Source organism: Mastigoproctus giganteus, chromosome 1 (assembly GCF_048544385.1).
Source record: "Mastigoproctus giganteus isolate SK-2022 chromosome 1, ASM4854438v1, whole genome shotgun sequence".
Classification (NCBI taxonomy): domain Eukaryota; kingdom Metazoa; phylum Arthropoda; class Arachnida; order Uropygi; family Thelyphonidae; genus Mastigoproctus; species Mastigoproctus giganteus.
Window position 1 is genome coordinate 222,985,911 of NC_143575.1, and position 20,324 is coordinate 223,006,234.

At 39.0% G+C, this 20,324-nt stretch overlaps 1 protein-coding gene across 1 annotated transcript in view; it reads left to right on the top strand.

The window, feature by feature from the left end:
- RfC3 (replication factor C subunit RfC3) overlaps positions 1–20,324 on the top strand; it is a 144,641-nt gene that overhangs the window by 90,512 nt on the left and 33,805 nt on the right. The window contains exons 8-9 of the mRNA XM_090384506.1: positions 3,360–3,489; positions 17,901–17,978. Coding sequence (XP_090240632.1) covers positions 3,360–3,489; positions 17,901–17,978 — 208 coding nt within the window. The remainder of the gene's footprint in view (positions 1–3,359; positions 3,490–17,900; positions 17,979–20,324) is intronic.

A 20,324-nucleotide genomic window follows, 5' to 3' on the forward strand; every position in this document is an offset into this window, starting at 1 on the left:
ATGAACTCAACAGTTATTTTGCATCGATATTTACAAATGAAAAACCTTTTGTGGCAATGGGAAATTGTGGGAGCGAAGTTGAAAAATATGTAATTAATGATATTGAAATTTTGCAAGATTATTTAATGAAAAAACTTTCGAGCCTACAGGCCAGTAAGGCTCCTGGAGTTGATTGAATATACCCTATAATCTTAAGGGAGGCGGCAAGTGAGTGCATTGAACCATTGAGGCTAATTATGCGAGCATCACTAGACTCTGGAAAGATTCCCTTGGATTGGAAAAGTGCCAATGTATCTCCCATACATATAAAAGTGGCTCTAAGAGTGAAGTGGGAAATTATCGACCTGTCAGTCTGACTTCAGTGGTAGGGAAAATTATGGAGGCAATGATCAAGGGTGGAATTCAGGATCATTTGGATAGAATTGAAATTCTCAAGGATACTCAGCATGGTTTTGTAAAGGGAAAATCATGTTTAACAAATCTGGTTCGCTATTTTGAAAGGGTCACTCACAAGCTGGATTTAGGGAATAATTTCGACATTGTTTATTTAGATTTCAGCAAAGCTTTTGACTCAGTCCCACATGAGCGGTTGCTTTATAAGCTGGAACAGGTTGGAATCACTGGAAAAATCCTTAGATGGATAGCAGGATGGCTTCAAGGCAGGAGGCTGAGTGTTGTGATAAATGGCTATTCCTCAGATTGGGTTGATGTAAGTAGTGGGGTTCCCCACGGATCAGTATTAGGACCACTGTTGTTTTTAATTTTCATAAACAACATCGATGAAGGGATAGAGGGCGTGATGTGATGTCTAAATTTGCAGATGATGTTAAAATTGGTAGAACAGTTAATGATCACTGTCAAGCTGAGCTTCTTCAGAGAGACCTAGATAGACTTCAGGAATGGTCAGAAAAATGGCAGCTATGCTTTAATCCAACAAAGTGTAAGGTATTACACCTGGGAAACAGTAATCCCAAAATAACTTATTCACTTTGTAGAGTTCAACTAAACCCAGTACTGGAGGAAAGGGACTTGGGTGTTACGATACGGTCAGACATGAAATTCTGTGAGCATTGTAAACAGGTTGCAAGGAACGCCCATGGTGTCCTATCGATGATCTATCGAACTTTTGCAAGTAGAGATATATAAGGCTTTTGTTAGACCACACTTGGAATACTGTGTTCAAGTATAGAGACCGCACCTAAAGAAAGACATCGAGCTTCTTTAAAGGGTGCAAAGACGGGTAACTCGCTTGGGGAGATCGGCAAAAAGGCGTCCTTATGAAGAAAGACTTCGAATATGTGGGTTGCAGAGTTTGGAAACTAGACATCTTAGAGGAGGTTTGATTGAGGTGTTTAAGGTTCTGAGAGGTATCAGTAAAATGAATGAGGACGAAATTTTCAAGATTATAAATGATGCTAGAACTAGGGGACATAAATTCAGGTTACGGGGGGAAATGTTTAGATTGGACTGCAGGAAGTTTTATTTTAGCCAGCGAGTTATAAATTACTGGAATAAGTTGCCTACATGGGTGGTAGAGGCTGACAGTTTGGGGAAATTCAAAGGTCATCTGGATAGTAACTTCGGGTGAGGGAAGTGCATAGGATGATAGGTTTAATTTCCTTTTCTTTTATTTATTATTTATTTATTGTTATTTTTTTTATCATTGTTTTATTTGAGTTTTTTATTTTTTTTTATTTGTTTTTTATTTTTATTAAATCATGAAGCACCCTGTTACAGTTTGATAAACTTCAGGAATTTTCCTCCCTTAATAACTCATGTGTCAATGTAGATGCAATATACTCATTCAGATTATTGACTACCTGAGCAGGATCATCAACAGTCGAACCATCAATATCAAGTGGATTCATCCCCTTCCTTCCAGATTTTATATAACTAAAGAAGTCCTTGCTGTTTTTCTTAGCATCCTTTGCCAAAAATTTATCATAATCTGCCTTCGCTTGCCTAACTTCCTTTGTGACTTGATTACAGACTAGCTTATATCTATCATAGGCTTCTGTGTCGGCTGATATTTTATATGCATCTAATGCATTTTGCTTCTCTGCCATGAGTCTCATTAGTTCATCTGACATCCATTTAGGCCTAAACCTTGAAGAGTATTTCTTAATTAGTATGAAAAGCCTAGTAGCTTCCACGATTACTTCCTTGAATACATCCCATTTAGAATTTGCTGCTGCTGGTAACATCAAAGCCCTTTCATTTACCTCTCATGGTAGTTGCATCTTTAATCCCACATCAATACACTGTGATCAGTGTCACTTAGTGATTCCTTTATGTGCAGATTCTTAATGCACAAAGAATCACTGCTGATAGTCAGATCAAGAGTATTACTCCCTCTAGTTGTCTCTCGAACATGCTGCTGTAGAAAACAATCATTCAATAAATCCATAAAAGCCTTGCTAGTGTGCGAGTGACCAGTCCACAAGTTCCAGTCAATATCTGGAAAGTTAAAATTCCCCATTATAAGACATTCTGATTTACTGCCCCAATCTATTTCTCTTCAGAAATGCTCATTATACTCATCAGATTCATTATGCCTATAACACACACCTACTCTCATTTTTGCTTTCCCAGTGCTTACATCACACCAAACTGACTCTACATTGCACTGACTATGTCAACTGGATGCAATTTCTTAGATTTTGTGTTTCTTAACTAACAGCATAACCCCTCCTCCCTTCCTATCCTTTCTGTACACATTGTACTCCCCAAATTCCAATTCTGCCCTGCTTATATCAGTATGACACCAACTCTCTGATATTCCAACAATATCCACCTTTGATGTCTTGACCAGCACTTCAATTCATCAAATTTATTTATTATACTCCTAGCATTGGTTTTAGTGCAAGTATACATGCACCTATTCTTGTTCTTATTTATCCTAACACAGCCCATGTATTTATTTGTTCCTTGATGACTCCCACCAGTCCCTGAAAACCCCAGCATCCCACCCTCCAATCTAATAGAAGCAATGCAAGAATCACTTGTACCTCTGCCTGCAACTACTGTCAATCTTTTAGTCTGTGAATCCACCCAAGCTAGCAGTTTTCTGACCCACCCATCACATTGCCTCGATAGCATCAGCAAATATTCTTGCACCCTTTCTATTTGTATGTTGAAATATTTCTAAATGGTGACTCAGATATGACAAGAATTATCTTTCTGGGAGGAAGGTAAATATTCAAGCCACTGATTTTTGGTTTTTAGCATTAAGTAACTTTTGTCCAGGTTTAACATAAACCAACAGCCAACACAAGTCAGTGAATCGCTTTATCTATTATTACTTTATTACTTTATTGTCACACCATAGATATATTATAGAATTTTTTTTTATACCCTAGAGTACAGCAATGGCATTCAACGAAGTTAATGAAATCAATGTATACACCTGTGTTGGACATCCTCTGAAGTCTGATATTGCCAGCATAGTTAATTGGCTCCTGAATGATGAATTTATTAATGCTTACAGACGTATCCTTTATAAATACAGTAGTTACTTAAAATGTATTATTCTTGTCTGTAAAATTATTACAGGAAACTCTCCAAAATCTGGCACCCTGTAAACCAGAATTCTTTAACCATTTGCAGTCCAATGTCATGCTGGGCACAAAATCATAAAATTCCTCTTCCAGTCCAATGTTTCATCCAATGCACCCATCAGTGTTTCCGATTAAGGAATTTGTTTTCCAGCTGTATTAGCCCAATTATTGTAGTACTGTCTATTTAAATTTCATATAAACAATCTGAAAAGCTAAATTCACGTTTATCGATGCTTATATTCAATTATTAAATGCATGCAATTGGTTTCCCCCCCCCCCCAGTCCTCTTTCAATTGGATGTTGTGGTACCAGGAACATCGGCATTTATGATTACGAAATTTGTTTTCCCGTATTGACTCAATTATTATACTAGGATCTATTTATACTTCATATATAGAACCTGAAAATTTAAATCTCTGGTTACATTCAATTGTTAACAGCAGGCAGTGTTTTTTTTTTTTTTTTTTTTTGTCTTGAAGTCTGATGTTTCAAACGTTGGTGCTTGTGATTATGAACTTTGTTTTCCCAGTGTACTGCCAGATGTTTATATTCAATTGTTAATGGCAGGCAGCATCCCCCCCCCCCAGTTTTTTTTTTTTTTTTTCATTTTAGAAGTCAAAATAATTTATACTTTCTCTTAGAGTGAAGTGTTTAAACATGCCACCATCAAGATCCAGTAAAGGGGCCATTTTGATGGCGAAATTGTTAGACCTTTCTGAAAAAATTTAGGGGGAGAGGAAGGACACTCTTATAAATAAGATAGTTTCCGATTGTTCCATATAGTGTGGCTGGGTTTAGGTTTCACCAAATGAGCTTTTGGAGTTAGCATCAATGTGGGACTAAATAAAAAAATTTATGTGAGGAAATACTGGTCTGAAGGATGGACGGAGAATATTAAATTTTTCAAGAATATATTTACCGGGAGGAGATTTCTGCAGATATTGTGGATGTTGCATCTCTGCTCACTCACAAAAGGACAAACAAGAAATTCAAATAGGGGCTCTAAAGTAAAAAACATTGTGAATTATGTGTATGGAAGGTTTTGTGAATATTTTCTTTCAGGAAGAAATACTGCATTACTCTTAAACCGTTTTTCTGGTTGTTTTATATATTTAATGATGTAAACTCATAAAGAAGCAGTGCAGGGTCATCTAGACAAGACTGCAGTTATAGTTCAGACACACTATGAGTTTGTTAAGGGGAAGTCTTGTCTGACAAATTTGATTGGATACTATGATGTGGTCACAAAGGAACTGAATGCAAAAAATAATTTTGATATCATATGCAGTAAGGCCCCACTTCTTGGCATTCTGCTAATAAAGCGATTTTCAGTTATATCCGTGTTGATTATGTTTAGCGCTTTTTCGGTATAACGTGCTCAACAGCCGAGTCCGAGAAGGGTGCCATTTTATTGTCGGTGATTCGGTCTGTTTACAGCATATGATAGTGTAAAGATGTTAGGCTTTTATATGCATTTGCAAATGAAAAAAAAGGCTATGTTCCACTTTTCAGCAATTTTTGCTTTACAGCAGGGGTCTGGAACCTAACCTGCCATATGAGTGGGCCCTACTATATTTAGCATTAGCAGAGGCATACGATGCAAGAAAGCAAGCTTATGCAGCATTAGCCAAAAAAAACTCCCATTTCACCCCTCCATTTGTTCCAATGTGACTCCATTTGTTTTAATGTGACTTTAGAACAGCTGAGAGACTTTAGAAAAAGAGCAGTAGAAAATGCCCAATCTAGGTACAGCTGGGAAAAAGATATACTTAATTTAATATATGGTTACTCTCTTCCATAAATAGCAACTTATTGGCATGCACAAACAATAGATTTAATTCCACACAACTGAAGTTTTTGCTGCCATTTTAAGTAGTCATTCAGCTTGATGAGTTGCATGACTGCTTAAAATTGGGTCCCTTTTCATTTGAAGGCCTGGATGTGTTGCACGCTCTCTCTCTCTGAAGGACCAGTCCTGAATAGTGGCAAAAATGAAACTTGACAACCTTTGTTACATGTAAGAAATTTATTGAATTTTTTAACAATACATTGCTAAAATGTCATAAAGATTGTGTATACTACGTTATAATTATTCCTTAAGAAACACAGTAATTTTTTATCCTTCAATGTAAAAAAAAAATTTTTTTTTTGTTCTAAAGCAGATGCATTTGTTTTCTCTCTAATACTACACTAAGCATATATAAATTTACATATTAAAGTAATGACAACATTTGATGTGACTTTGTGCATTTCCAGTTGCTTATATTTAATAAATTGAAGTATTATTTACATTTAACCACTAGCATTAACATTTAGTCATTATAAATGTTTACAGATGTAAATAGGTTAATTCATCATGTTATTAATTCATTGAAATGTGCTTCCCCCCCCCCTCTCTCTCTCCATGGTACCAGATTTTAAAGAGTACTGTAATTTTCATTATATGGTTTGTGCACCTTTTTTATATTATTGTCCAGACTTTCAAATGGCCCTTTTTCCTATTTTAAGATAGGTTTCTTTTTTTTTATTTTAAGCCAAGATTCTCACAAAAAATAAATTTTAAACTTCTACCATTACCAATGGTTTAAGAATGTTTTTTTATTATAGTACTTAGGGTATGTTAACTTTCCTCTATACTTCATTTTGCCTCAGTAGTGGAAAACAATGACTGTACATTTTATCCGATTGATGAAAAACTGTGGTATAAAAAGTGTTTCGTAATGGTCTTAAAAATCTGTTCAAAACTCATTCTATTTCTCCTCCTTCACTAAAAAACTATTTTCCTATTTATCCTTTCTTTCCTAAATGAACTACACTACCCTCCAAAAAAGTATCCAGACATGAATCAGTTTCAAATTGACATCACTGCCACTCATTTCAATGATGTGGCCACTGTGACACACACACACACACACACACACACACACACACACACACACACACACACACACACACACACACACACAGAACATAGTATATAGTGTTACAGGTTAAGTGGCACTGGAGGTTCCCTGAACTCAATAATGTAGCTTTGAGATGCAATACAAACTCTGTAAAGGCAAGGTGTGTGTGTGTGTGTGTGTGTGTGTGTGTGTGTGTGTGTGTGTGTGTGTGTGTGTGTGTGTGTGTGTGTGTGTGTGTGTGTGTTCTGAATCATGTTGTGTTTGGTTATATTAGTCTGTTGTTCATCTGGCCAATTAATCTAGGAGCCCATGGAACACCACAGTTTCCTAGTTGGTATCCATAATGATGGGGAGATGGGCCATGAAGTAGGGAATACAAGGTCTCTGGCTGAGCTTGCCAGTAAAGGCCCCTTAAAATAAAAAAATAATAGTAATAGAAATTTTTGTTGGAAAAGAGTGCAGGAGTGACAATTTAAGTTATGAGTAATAGGCAAAGGGGAAGATGGTGGATGATAGTAAGATCACTAGGAAATCAAAAGATAAAGGGACGATGGGGGCTGTTAAGAGGAGTAAAAGTATTTAGGGTAGTAGGGCCCACCAAGAGTTGGGGAGTGGGTGGGCAAAGCCCTGGGTGTAGGGAGGGATTAAAGTCAAAAGGACAGAATGCCCTATGTGGGAGTGGAAGTTACTCTCAAGCTACAATCTCACACTGGCCAGACCAGCTGCAGCCATTATCAGCATCCAACACTATGCCATCAAGAAAAGAAAAGAACAGCATTAGTGTCAGCAATGGCAGGAGGAGACTTCCTAGGAAGGTTATCCTTGCAGCGGAGCTAACTGGGAGGAACTGTCATGCAAACAAAATTCACAACACATACACTCCATCATCTATCATAATACATGTACACAAGACTTATATATATACAAGGACTGTTTTCAATAAAGAATGATCATAATTTTTCATGGATATCTATACTGTTTGCTATTTCTAGCTGAGCTGCAGAATTTAAGACCAAACCAAGCTGCATCACAGTCTTCTGTACAGTTGACTCGTGTGCATAGTGTGACCTCGGCAGTCGGTCAAGTTTATGCCTGTTCAGTTTCGCTTACATAACAATGGACATGACCCATGAGGACAGTATGCTTCTCCCATTTGCTTCCAACTCAAGAAAACATCAGCTGAAGCATAAGAAATATTAAAAGAGGTTTATGGTGAATCTGCAATTCCATATAGCATAGCTCACAAGTGGTTCAGAATGTTTAAAGATGAATGTGATTCAATCAGTATTGCTAGAGCTCCAACCACTGCTGTCACCACAGAAACCATAAACATTGCTTCTGTAATTGTGAGAGAAGATCATGTAACAGTAAGGCAACTGGCAGAGATGTTGAGAATATCAGTAGGAAGCACACATGGTATTCTTCATGATCATTTGCATATGACACGTGTTTGCACATACTGAATTCCAAGACTACTCACACATGAGCAACAGCAAGTTTACATGGAGGTTTGTCAGGAGCTGCACTAGACGGTTACTGAATGGCAGATGAGACATGGTTTCATTGTTCTGACCCAGAGAGTAAGCAACATAGCTCTGTTTGGAAGTCTACATCATCGCCAACCCTGAAAAAAGCAAAAGTTATGGCTTCCAGGTTATGGTTTTGGTCATCTATTTTTTTCTAGGAATGGTTTGCCAGCATGTGCCACTTCATACAACTGTTATGGGGCCTTACTACAAAACTGTACTGCACATCTTTGCAGGATCACATTTGTCACAAACAATCACAACTGCATGTAGGTGACAGGATGCTGCATCATGACAGTGCAAGACCTCACATTGCACATACTGTCGTTGAGCCAGCATTAATGTCAAATGTGCAGTTTAAAGAAGCTGCAAGGAAAATGTTTCCAGTTGTCAGAAGAAGTTGTAAAGACATCGGAGGCGATTCTCAAATGTATGTAAAAAAATGGCTTCCCCCATGCTTTTGAAGAATGGCAGAAATGTTGGAGTAAGTGTATTTCATCAAATGGGGACTACTTTGAAAAGGACAATGAAAATATAGACACTGTGTACTCATACTCATATATTAATGTATATGAGTGCACAGTGATATTATAATATTAACAGGTTCTGTATATACAACACAAAGCAGCTCACTGTCACTTTGCTTTTGTGATGAAACAAGAACTCTTCTGTTGTCTCTTTCAAATAAATAAATACTAATTTTATTGCCAAGAGTAATACAAGTCCATCAGAGTTTTAAGGCTAAGAGCAGAGAGAAACAAAATTGATAAATTGATACAGAAATTTTTGGTTGCTCTTTAATCCTACAAAGTGCTTTGAAATGATGACATGCAGGAATATTTGTGACAATAAACACAATTTTGTCCACATTAGTCTGCATTGAAGTGGAAGTTTGAACTGATCAGGTTTGTCAAGGAGAGAGCACGGCCTGTTGAAGATGGAATCTGCTGCTAGAGAGATATCTTTGATTACTTTTGGAGGGGAAATTATGGCACTAGAACATGCCTTGTATTATCGAAGGTTAGGCATGAAACCATTACTTTGCTTGAATGATTTTGCTGTTTGGTTTATTACTTTTAAATCATCATGGTGGATAACAGTTGTCTGCCAATTTCATCTCTGTAGGCTTAACTTACTGGCTATGTATTACTGACAGTCTGTGCCACGGTGCTTGATCAATGAAGCACATTGTTTGGAAGTAGTTTATCCATTTGGTGCAGCCTGTTAAGCTTGCATGTATGAAGCTGCTTTCTTCTTGAGTGATTCCTGGCTGGTACTGCACTGATCACTGTTTTGAGATTTAGAGAGACTCAATTAGTGCGAAGATGGGTTTGGAAAAGAGTAATATTTGTTTGTTTCATCTGAAAGTGTAAGGGATCAATTTTTAAGCTATCATATATATCTGTGTCTTATAAAATAAGCACAAAAATCCTATCTTAACATTAAGCTACCTGATGTGGGTCTAATACTCAAGACCTAAAAATAGCGCCTCCGTAGCCAGGTGGGAAGGAGCAGCAGTGCGTAGAACACGCTTCTTGATTAGACCGGGGTTCGAGCCCGTCACCACCAAATACGGAGGATGCGGAAAGGTCAGGGAATGACCACCGCATATCCCGGAGCAATATGGCCTTAGTTGCTAATGCTCCTAAAAACCAAATAACAAACAATAACAAACAAACCTAAAAATATTTTCCATGTTGCATTGTTGCTCCAAAACAAATTTCAGCTTGGCTCCATATATACAGATAGTATATGAGAGGGGTTCAAAAAAGATTTGTATTCACTTAATAGTTGTAATAGAAGGTTGAAAGAAACACGTTTTCATTTTTTCAACATAGTCATCAGAAAAAGGACACATTTTTGCCACCTCTCAATACACTTCCGCAGGCCATTTTTGTAGAAGTCCTCTGATTGTCCTTCAAATCACAACTCAGCAGCAAAAGTGTTTTCCAAGAAGAGAGGAATTCAGGGTTGGAAAGAGGAAGAAATCCAAGGGTGTAAGGTCAGGGGAATAAGCAGGATGCAACAATATTTCAAACCCATGTCTGTGGGCACACCTCACTGCAACATTCCAGGAATGCACAGGGGCATTATTGTAGAGCAGGCACATACCTTTTGACAGCTTTCCATTTTGTCATTTTTCTTTTATAGCTGCATGTAGCTTTATGAGGAAGTTGGAATAATACTTTGCCATCATGATACAGCATCCTTTTGAAGGTATTACACCATGCTGAACCCAAAAAAAAAAAAAAAACCTTCCATGATTTAATGCCTCAATTTTTTCAGCATTCTCTTCTGTTACAGCAGTTGCTGGGCATCCTGGGATTTTTTCATGCACTGAGGTTCTTCTGCATTTGAATTGTTTATATCAGTGTGCAACAGCACTCTAACCTGGGTAGTCTTCTCCATAAACATTTCTTCATGGATTGTTTTAGGTGTTTTCCCTTGCAGAAAGAGGAATTGAATCACTGATCTGTATTCAGCTTTATCCATTATGACACCACTTTATTCAGCACTGCAAAAAAAAAAATGTCAGATTGAAATCAAAATTTGTGTGGTTGCTATAGAGATTTCAAGGTATCAAACAAAAAAAATTATCTTTCTATCACAATTACTTCTGAGTGAATACAAATCTTTTTTGAAACCCCCCCTCATATATGCATCTCTGAATATGCTTCTTAATAATATATTTGTTTAGGATGGAAGCAATTTCCTGCTTTGATGACCCATTTAGTTTTTTAGATTTTCTGAGGAAGAAGCATATAATGATTGTGCTTGTCAAATATAGTACCAAAATTTTTGTGGGAGTCCATGTTTGGGATTGGAATGTTCTGGATGCTTATGAAGATATTACACCATGCTTTGGTTAAGGTAATTATGTAAAGATGAAGTAATTTGCAGTGATTTATTAACATTGATATTCAAATTAAGTGAATGGAAATAGGTAACTATAAAATTATTTGCTTCATCATTGATTCTGAGAATATCTTAGAAAAGTGCAGATAAAGAGACAGAGAGATACACTACCCACCAAAAAAAGTATCTGGACACACCTGATTTCATAGTTCACTGGACCTTCCTGGTTAAATAAGTGACTCAGACCAGTATATAAAGAAGGCACATGAGCCACACAATTAGTTGTTCTTGTTATGGCATGTACACTACTCATATTCAACCTTTGGTGATGTTATCACAAAATGGAAGTGAGATGGTACCACCACCATGCAGCAATGTGAAGGAAGCCCATGGTCAATAGATTCAGAAGGGAAATACAACAATCTCATCAGACCTCTGTAAAAAATCAACCAGAAGTTTAAAGTATTAACAAGGATCGAGGTGTGTGTATATGAACACACTACACACTGATCTCCACAGTTTCAGTTTTCATGGGAGAGCAGGGCACATAAGCCAAACATCACCAACTGTAATCAGAGGTCTCACCCTTATATGGCAAAGTGAATGTCATAATTGGTCACTACAGCAGTGGAAATCAGTTCAATGGACTGGTGAATATTGCTGAACCCTATTCTAATCAGATGGGCAGGTGTGATGGATGGTGGGGATGTCTGTTGCTTCATGCCAAAATCGCCGACCGGGCTAGCCGAGTGGGTAAAGTACCTGCCCGGCAACCCAAAGGTCGCGGGTTCAATTCCCGCCTCGGGCTTGGATCAAAGTACCGCAAAAAAAACCTTGGGAGGTGCAATATGGCCACAGAAGCCGATGCGCCAACAACTACCAAATCAAATCAATCAGCTTCATGCCAACAATGAAGTTTGGAGGAAGTGTTGTTGTATGGGGAACCATGAAAGTCTGTGCCTACCTTAGATAAAGATTAGACAATTCCATGCTACCTACAACATGGCACTTCTTTAGTACTGACTTGTGTTTGTTTCAACAGGATTATTAGCATTAGTAGAGGCATATGATGCAAGAAAGCAAGCTTATACAGCATCAGCCAAAAAAGAAAGAACCTTCCCATTTCACTCATCCATTTGCTCCAAACGTTTGTCCACTTCTTCCTTGAATTTATTTAAGCTATCAACTTCCACAACGACAAATGGAAGTTTGTTCCAGCAATCAACTACCTGCTGGCTAAAGGCAAATTTCCGCACATCTATTCGACAACTGTCTTTCCTCAATTTCAATTTATGTCCCCTCAGGTTTGTAATCTGAGCAAGAGGAAGAATCCCATCAGCATTGAGCCTGCTCAATCCATTCTAAGTCTTATACACCTCAGTCATATCACTTTGCAGGCGCCTAGTCTCCAGATGCTGCAATTTTAAGAACTTAAGCCTTTCTTCGTAAGAGAACCCCCTTTTCCCCCTCACCAGTCTTGTTGTCCTTCTCTACTTGTTCTAGAAACTCTAGAACGAGTTGTACTTCTTTAGTACTGACCTGTGTTTGTTTGACAGGATTATGCCCCATGCCATATTGCCAATGCTGTTTGACAATAGCTCATGGACATGCATATATGAGAGATAGAATGGTTGGTGCAGAGTCACGATTTGGGATGAACTGAAAAAGTGGGAATAAAACAAACTGATGACCACTATGTTTGTAGAGTTCAAGAGAGTATATAACAGAAATATTACAATAAAAGAGCAGTAATAAATGAAAAATGGACAACTCATAACATCAATGGAAGAGATTACAAAAAGGTGGAAGAATTTAGTATATTCTGGAGTCCAGAATACACTAAAAGAATTTAAAATAACAGAAAGGTCTTCATGTAGCACTTTTCCCTAATTTGAAACAAAATTTGATGCAAAAAATGCAATTAAAAAAAATCACTCATTTTAAAATGCGATTTAAAAAAAATACAGCATCTGCACATTGAACAGGCACCAAAGTCTTCAGTTTTTAATTCCACATGCCAAACTATGATGGTACTGATAGCAAGTAGATTTTCATCCTGTATATGTGAATCCCAAACTGTGACGGGACTTGCACATATGAAATGGAACCCTTGCAATGGACACATGGGGTGGGGGGAACAGCATATGACATGCATTAATTAGTTACCATCTGGGAAACACAGTCCAGGCAGTGGTGGAACATTTCTGGAGCATTCTAGCTAAAGCCAGAAAATTTATTGAAAGTTCTGCATTTTTTGAAACTTGGCAAGTATAAATACTTGGATGTGTGCACATTCCTAAATCTTTAGGATTTACTCCCTTCACCATAGGCTGGATTATGGGCAATCCTGGCAAAGGTAGTAGTAGTAGTAGTAGTAGTAGTAGTGGCACATGATGCAAGAAAGCAAGTGTAGGAGCTTATGCAGCATCAGCCAAAAAAAAAAAAAAAAAAAAAAAAATCATCACACCATTCCCTCCAAATGCCTGTCCAGTTCCTCCTTAAATTTATTTAACCTATCAACTTCCACAACGACAGATGGAAGTTTGTTCCAGCAATTAACCACCCGCTGGCTAAAGGCAAATTTCCGCACATCTATTCTACATCTATCCTTTCTTAATTTGAACTTATGTCCCCGTAGGTTCGTAATCTGAACAAGTGGAAGGATCCCATCAGAATTCAGCGTGCTCAACCCATTCAAGGCCTTATAGACCTCAATCAGATCACCGCGCAGGTGCCTAGTCTCCAGCCACTGCAATTTGCAGAACTTAAGCCTCTCTTGGTAAGAGAATCCCTTCATTCCCCTCACCAATCGTGTTGCTCTTCTCTGTACACGCTCAAGCAAATCTACATCCTTCCTAAAATGAGGCCTCCAGACTTGTACGCAATACTCAAGGCGTGGCCTGACCATTGCCTTATACAGAGGGACAATCACCTCCTTTTCCCTGCTAGCAAAATTCCTATATATCATTGACAAAACCCCATGACCTGCCCTAGCAGCCTGTCTGCATTGCTCAGAAAACTTCATATCTGACTGCACAATTACTCCCAGGTCTTTTTCATTTTCTACCACCTTAAGTGTAGTACCACACAGTTGGTACGTTTCTCTGGGGTTACTTCTACCCATATGCAGTACTTTGCATTTGTCAAGGTTGAACTTCAGTTGCCACTTCTTAGCCCATCTGCCCAAATTATCTAGATCCTGTTGCAGTAGCACACTGCCATTACTGTCATTAACAACCCTGCCAACCTTTGTGTCATCTGCAAACTTCGACATTAAGCCTGATATACCTTCATCAATATCATTGATAAATACACAAAACAACAGTGGACCCAACATCGAACCCTGTGGGACTCCACTAATAACATTAGTCCACGAAGAGCAGCACCCATTGATTACCACCCTCTGTCTTCTCCCACTTAACCATCCTTTTATCCATTGTAGCAACTTACCCTTAATACCATTCTGCTCCAATTTGTACAGTAGTCTTCCATGCGCAACAGTGTCAAAAGCTTTCCTGAAATCCAAGTATATGATATCAAAATTATTTTTCGCATCCAGTTCCTTTGTGACCACATCATAATAACCAATCAAATTTGTCAGACAAGACTTTCCCTTAACAAACCCATGCTGTGTTTGAATTATTGCTGCAGTCTTGTCTAGATGATCCTGCAATGCATCTTTAACCAGTGACTCCATTATTTTACCCGGAACAGAAGTTAAACTAACTGGTCTGTAATTATTCGTGTCACCCTTCGATCCACCTTTGTGAATTGGGGATACATTTGCACATCTCCAGTCCGTGGGAACCTCCCCTGAGTCCAAGGATGCTCTCATAATTATGGCTAAGGGTTTGCTTAGTTGCTTTGCCGCCTCCTTTAAAATAACTGGATAGATCCCATCCACCCCAGGTGCCTTTCTTATGTTTAACTTCAACAATTTCTCCTCCACTTTGCTCTCAGTTATTACAAAATCATTAAGCACACTGCTACAATTTGATAACCTTCTTCCATTTTCAAACTGTAATAATTCCTCACGTGTGAATGTAGATGCAAAATACTCATTCAGTTTGTTTGCTATCTGAGCAGGATCATCAACAGTCGAACCATCGATGTCAAGTGGACCAATCATATTCAGCCCCTTCCTTTTAGAGTTTATATAAGTAAAGAAATCCTTGCTGTTTTTCTTAGCATCCTTTGCCAAAGATTTCTCGTAATCCGCCTTCGCCTGCCGAACCTCCTTTGTGACCTGATTACAGACTAGCTTATATCTGCCACAGGCTTCTGCGTCACCTGATAATTTATATGCATCCCATGCATTTTTCTTCTCTGTCACGAGTCTCATTAGTTCATTTGATAACCATTTAGGCCTAAACCTTGAACGATATTTCTTAATCGGTATATAAAGTCTAGTAGCTTCCACGATTAATTCCTTGAATGCTTCCCACTTAGAATTTACTGTTGGTAGCATCATCAGTTGATCCCACTGTACAGAATTTAAAAACTGTCTGAGACCACTGTACTCCCCTTTACGGAAGCAAAAACCCTTTCCTTTACCCCTGACGGTAGTTACCTCTTTGAGTAAATCCCACTTCAGCACATTGTGATCACTGCCACCTAGTGGTTCCTTTATCTGCAAATTCTTAATACACGAATGATCACTGCTGATAACCAGATCAAGAGTGTTACTTTCTGTGGTTGCCTCTCGAACATGCTGCTGCAGAAAACAATCATCCAATAAATTCACAAAAGTCTGACTGGTGTGTGAGTGACCAACCCACAAGTTCCAGTCAATATCTGGGAAGTTAAAATCCCCCATTATAAGACATTCAGATTTACTGGCCCACTCTATTTCTCTGTACAATTGTTCATTGTACTCATTCAAGTCATTAGGCCTATAACACACTCCTACCCTTATTTTTCCTTTCGCAGTGCTTATCTCGCACCAAACTGACTCAACAGAGCACTGTTCATCTATATTAACTGGGTGCACTTCCTTTGATTTTATGTTTTTCTTAATTAACAGCATAACACCCCCTCCCTTTCTGTCCTGTCTATCCTTTCTGTACACATTGTACTCCCCAAATTCCAGTTCTGCATTCCTTATATCTTTGTGACACCACGTCTCTGCTATCCCAACAATATCCGCCTTTGATGTCTTGACCAACACTTCAAATTCATCAAATTTATTTACTATACTTCTAGCATTGGTATACATGCAAGCATACATGCTCCTATGCCTATTCCTCGATACCCTAACACATCCCATATACCCAACTATTCCATGATGACTGCCATCCGTCCCTGAAACCCCCAACACCCCTCGCTCCAGGTCGCTTCTTATTCTAATAGAAGTTGTGCAAGAATCACCTTCACCTCTGCCTGCGGTTACTGTTAAACTATTAGTCTTTGTATCCCCCCAAACTAGCAGTTTTCCGACCCACCTAACACTACCTCGATAGCATCAGCAAATATTCTTGCACCCTTTCTATTTAAGTGTATCCCATCCCTGTAGAAGCAATCTCTCCTGTTAACAAGTACAGTCCAGGCTGAAAAAAATTCTACCCCTTGAGCCTTGCACAATCTTTCCAGGGCCGAATTGATCGACAAGGCTCTCATCATGTACTCCCTCCTATCGTGTCTGGGCAGAATTGCAGACACTTTCAAATTCAACCCTATTTCACGGCTTTTTTTCAACAGTGACCTGTACTTGTTGAGTAATTCTGCCGGTCTCCTACTCTTAATATCATTAGTGCCAACGTGTACAACTATATCACCTTTTGTGCCTTGAAAGATGATATCCGCTCTACAACGTCATCAACCTTTGCCCCTGGCAGACATACCCTGGTCCTGTTCCACCTATCCTTTTTACATAGCATGTTCCCCGTTTCCCTGACAATAGAGTCACCAACAACTAATAGTTCCTTTGGGACCAGCGCATTCTGCCTTGGGGGTTGCCGCTGTGTTGTGTGATGACCAAGTGCAAGCTCTGGCGTTGATGTGGGCAGCTGAGAGCTTGATGGGCCCCTCAATTTACTTCCTTCGAGGGCATCCACCCTGTCCTTCAAGCTCTCATATAGGCCCATAAGAACGCTGAGTTGTTGCCTGATTTCGATACACTCCTTGCATCGCGCACACACAAAGACATCCCCCATGGCAATATCATGTTCCGTTCCAGAGAGTTCGGCAAACATTTCACAAGTTGCACATTTCTTTAGGCTGTGATGCGTTGGAGAATTGCCCCCCTCAGTTCTCCCCCGAGTCACAGCACTCCTGCCACTTTGTGCCCGTTGCTTTGCTGCTCTAGTTTGGGGCATGGTAGTTTAAATTAAAAAAAATCAATAAATTAAATGTCAGTAGTATTTGAATAGAAACTATTAAATAGAAACAGTGAAGCGTATTACTATATAATTATGCGTTAGAACTACCTAGCTACCTCAATTAAAAAATTTGAATTCCCTACCACTATATCCAAAAACAATGGCTACAAAAATGGAACGAAATAACGGTTTTACCTATCGTAAGTAAAATCCACAAAAACTCTTTATCTAAATTAAAAATAAAAAATAACCAGCGTAACTATAACTATATGACTACGTATTAAGTACAATATAAAATAACAATCATGTAAATAACAGGTAAACACTTATCGTTTTTGCAGAGCCTGTAACTGATAGCTGTAACTTTTAAAGAGATTCAGCGCCCTCCTATGTACATGACTGGCTTTGCTGATTAGGCTTACACACAGTGAAATAATGCAGATGTGGGAGGACCCCCAGGCTCCACTTAGTCAAAAAACATAAGTAAAAATTCCTAAACCTTTGTTTGAATATTGAAACTTCATATATTATATAAATTATAACACATGCAAGTCTTTTGTATCTACTGATAAATCCACTTCTACTAACTAATATCCTGTTTAAAGAAATGTTCTGTGCTCTTTGAAGAATTTTCCAAGATGTCTTTATCATCACACCTGGTATTGCATTGCAGCTTCATTATATATATTCTGTATTCAGGAAGTGTTTAAAGTTCAGTTTAATACCTTAATATCTCCTCAGATATTACTGATGTAAAAACGATCAAAGGCCTTGCACTGCAAGACATTTTAACACAAGTTCATCTCTATGTACATCGCAGTAAGTACCATGAAAGTATTTCTTACAACTTGTAACAGGTGTTTATTTTATTGCACTCAAGAAATTATACTAACATTAATTCCAGCATTAATGGAACACTGGCTTTTCCAACTATTTCAGCTGTAAATGCAAAAACAAGCTTTTTATATAAAAATTTTGTTTCAAACTGGCTGACTGTATTGTAGATAAACTCAATCTAGCCATGACTTGAAAAAATTTCAGGACATGGCCAGACTGTAAACAAATAGAAATTAATATCCTGAAATAGTTGGCGGATAGGGGGAACCCTGGAGCCCGCAAAACTTTAATAAAATACTTTGAATACTTTTTGAATCCTGAAATAGTTGACACCAAAGTACGGCGCCTCCGTAGCCAGGTGGGCAGGAGCAGCAGTGCGTAGCACACGCGTCTTGATTAGACCGGGGTTCGAGCCCGTGACCACCAAATACGGAGGATGCGGAAAGGTCAGGGAATGACCACCGCATATTCCCGGAGTAATATGGCCTTAGTTGCTAATGCTCCTAAAAACCAAATAACAAACACCAAAGTACACAGAAATGTCATCACTGAGAATCAGGGCTATTTGCCCTCGGCCACAGAACCTTCACGGAAGAAGAGGTTGCATTAGCCATAAATAAAATCAAAAATGGAAAAGCTACTGGCCTGGACCTCATCAAGGGGGAGTCCATCAAACACCTTTGGTCTGTTGCACCCGATGTTCTAGTACAACTATTCAACATGTGTCTTAATGAAGACACATGTTGAATAGTTGTACTAGAACATCATTGAAGGCTCCTTTCCTACACACTGGAAACACACCAACCTCAGGCTTTTACCCAAAGATATAAAGCATACCGTCCAATTGCTCTATTACCAATATTAGGTAAAGTATTTGAGAGGTTACTTCTCACCCATCTTCAGTCTGGCTATGAAACCAAAGGACTCGCCTCCACACTCCAGTTTGGCTTCAAGCATGGGTGATTAACTATTGATGCAATACTGAAAACCACTCAGCTAGCAGATAATTCTGATGCCCATTATGTACTGGCGCTTTTTATAGATTTTACGGAGGCTTTTGACACAGTCTGGTAGCCAGGGATCCTGTGGCGAGCCAGAATATCTGGCTGCTCCTTCAACATCTTCAAATGTCTTACAGATTTCTTCTCTAACAGAAAAGTTACCATAAAAACAAAATTTCATAGTATCACTTGCCAACTCACCGGAGGCTGCCTGCAGGGCTCTGTTCTGGGGCCAGCTGTTTGGAATATGATTCTGGATGAATGGCTCCTGCAGGACTTTCCCCCCCCCCACATACCACACAGCTCTCATATGCAGATGACCTGGTTATCGTTGTTGGGGCCCTACTCGTGCAGTTATTGAGACCAGAGCCAACACAGTCTTGAATGCCCTGTCAGTTTGAGCTGAAGAGAATAAGCTGGAAATCTCTACAGACAAAAGTAGAACCCTACTTCTCAAAGGACATCTTGACATCAACAGACCATTAACCATTCATTATAAAGGACATGCACTCAAGAATCAACGTTCAAATAGTTAGGTGTTACCCTAGATGATCGCAGAACTTTCATGCTACATCTAAAGTCCATGAAAGAAAAGGCCAAAAATTATATCAATATGCTTGCTCGCTTCGCTCGCAAAGACTGGGCTCTTAAGGGACCTGCACTCCACCTTCTTTATTCAGCTGTTTTTGTACTGTTCGTAATATACGGCCGCCTCCGTAGCCAGGTGGGCAGGAGCACACGCTTCTTGATTAGACCGGGGTTCGAGCCCGTGACCACCAAATACGGAGGATGCAGAAAGGTCAGGGAATGACCACCGCATATCCCCGGAGCAATATGGCCTTAGTTGCTAATGCTCCTAAAAACCAAATAACAACAACAACATCGTATCGTAACATACGGTGCTGCCGTGTGGTTCCACTGTTTGTCTATCATCAGCACTAGGAACATTATCCTGCAGATACAACAGTTGATGTTATTAAAAATGACTCGGGCTTGTAGAACGACATCAACAGCAACACTACAAGTATTAACATGCTGTATTCCCCTTGACCTTCAAGCAGCCTTCACAGAGCCTTCCCATGCTATCAGAAAAAACAAAGCAGCTGAATTCCTGGGGATAAAAACAATTGTTGATGCAGATCCAAAACAAGCTCTCCAGCGTACTTGGCAGGAACTTGTTTCCCTCTGGCAAATCTGCTGGGATGATTCCACCAAAGGTAGTACTACCAAGCTATTTCTACCTAGTCTCCTATCTCAACAAACAAGGACTTGGCTGGTTCTTCCCTAATTTACATACTACCTTTCTTCTGACAGGACATGGGTCATT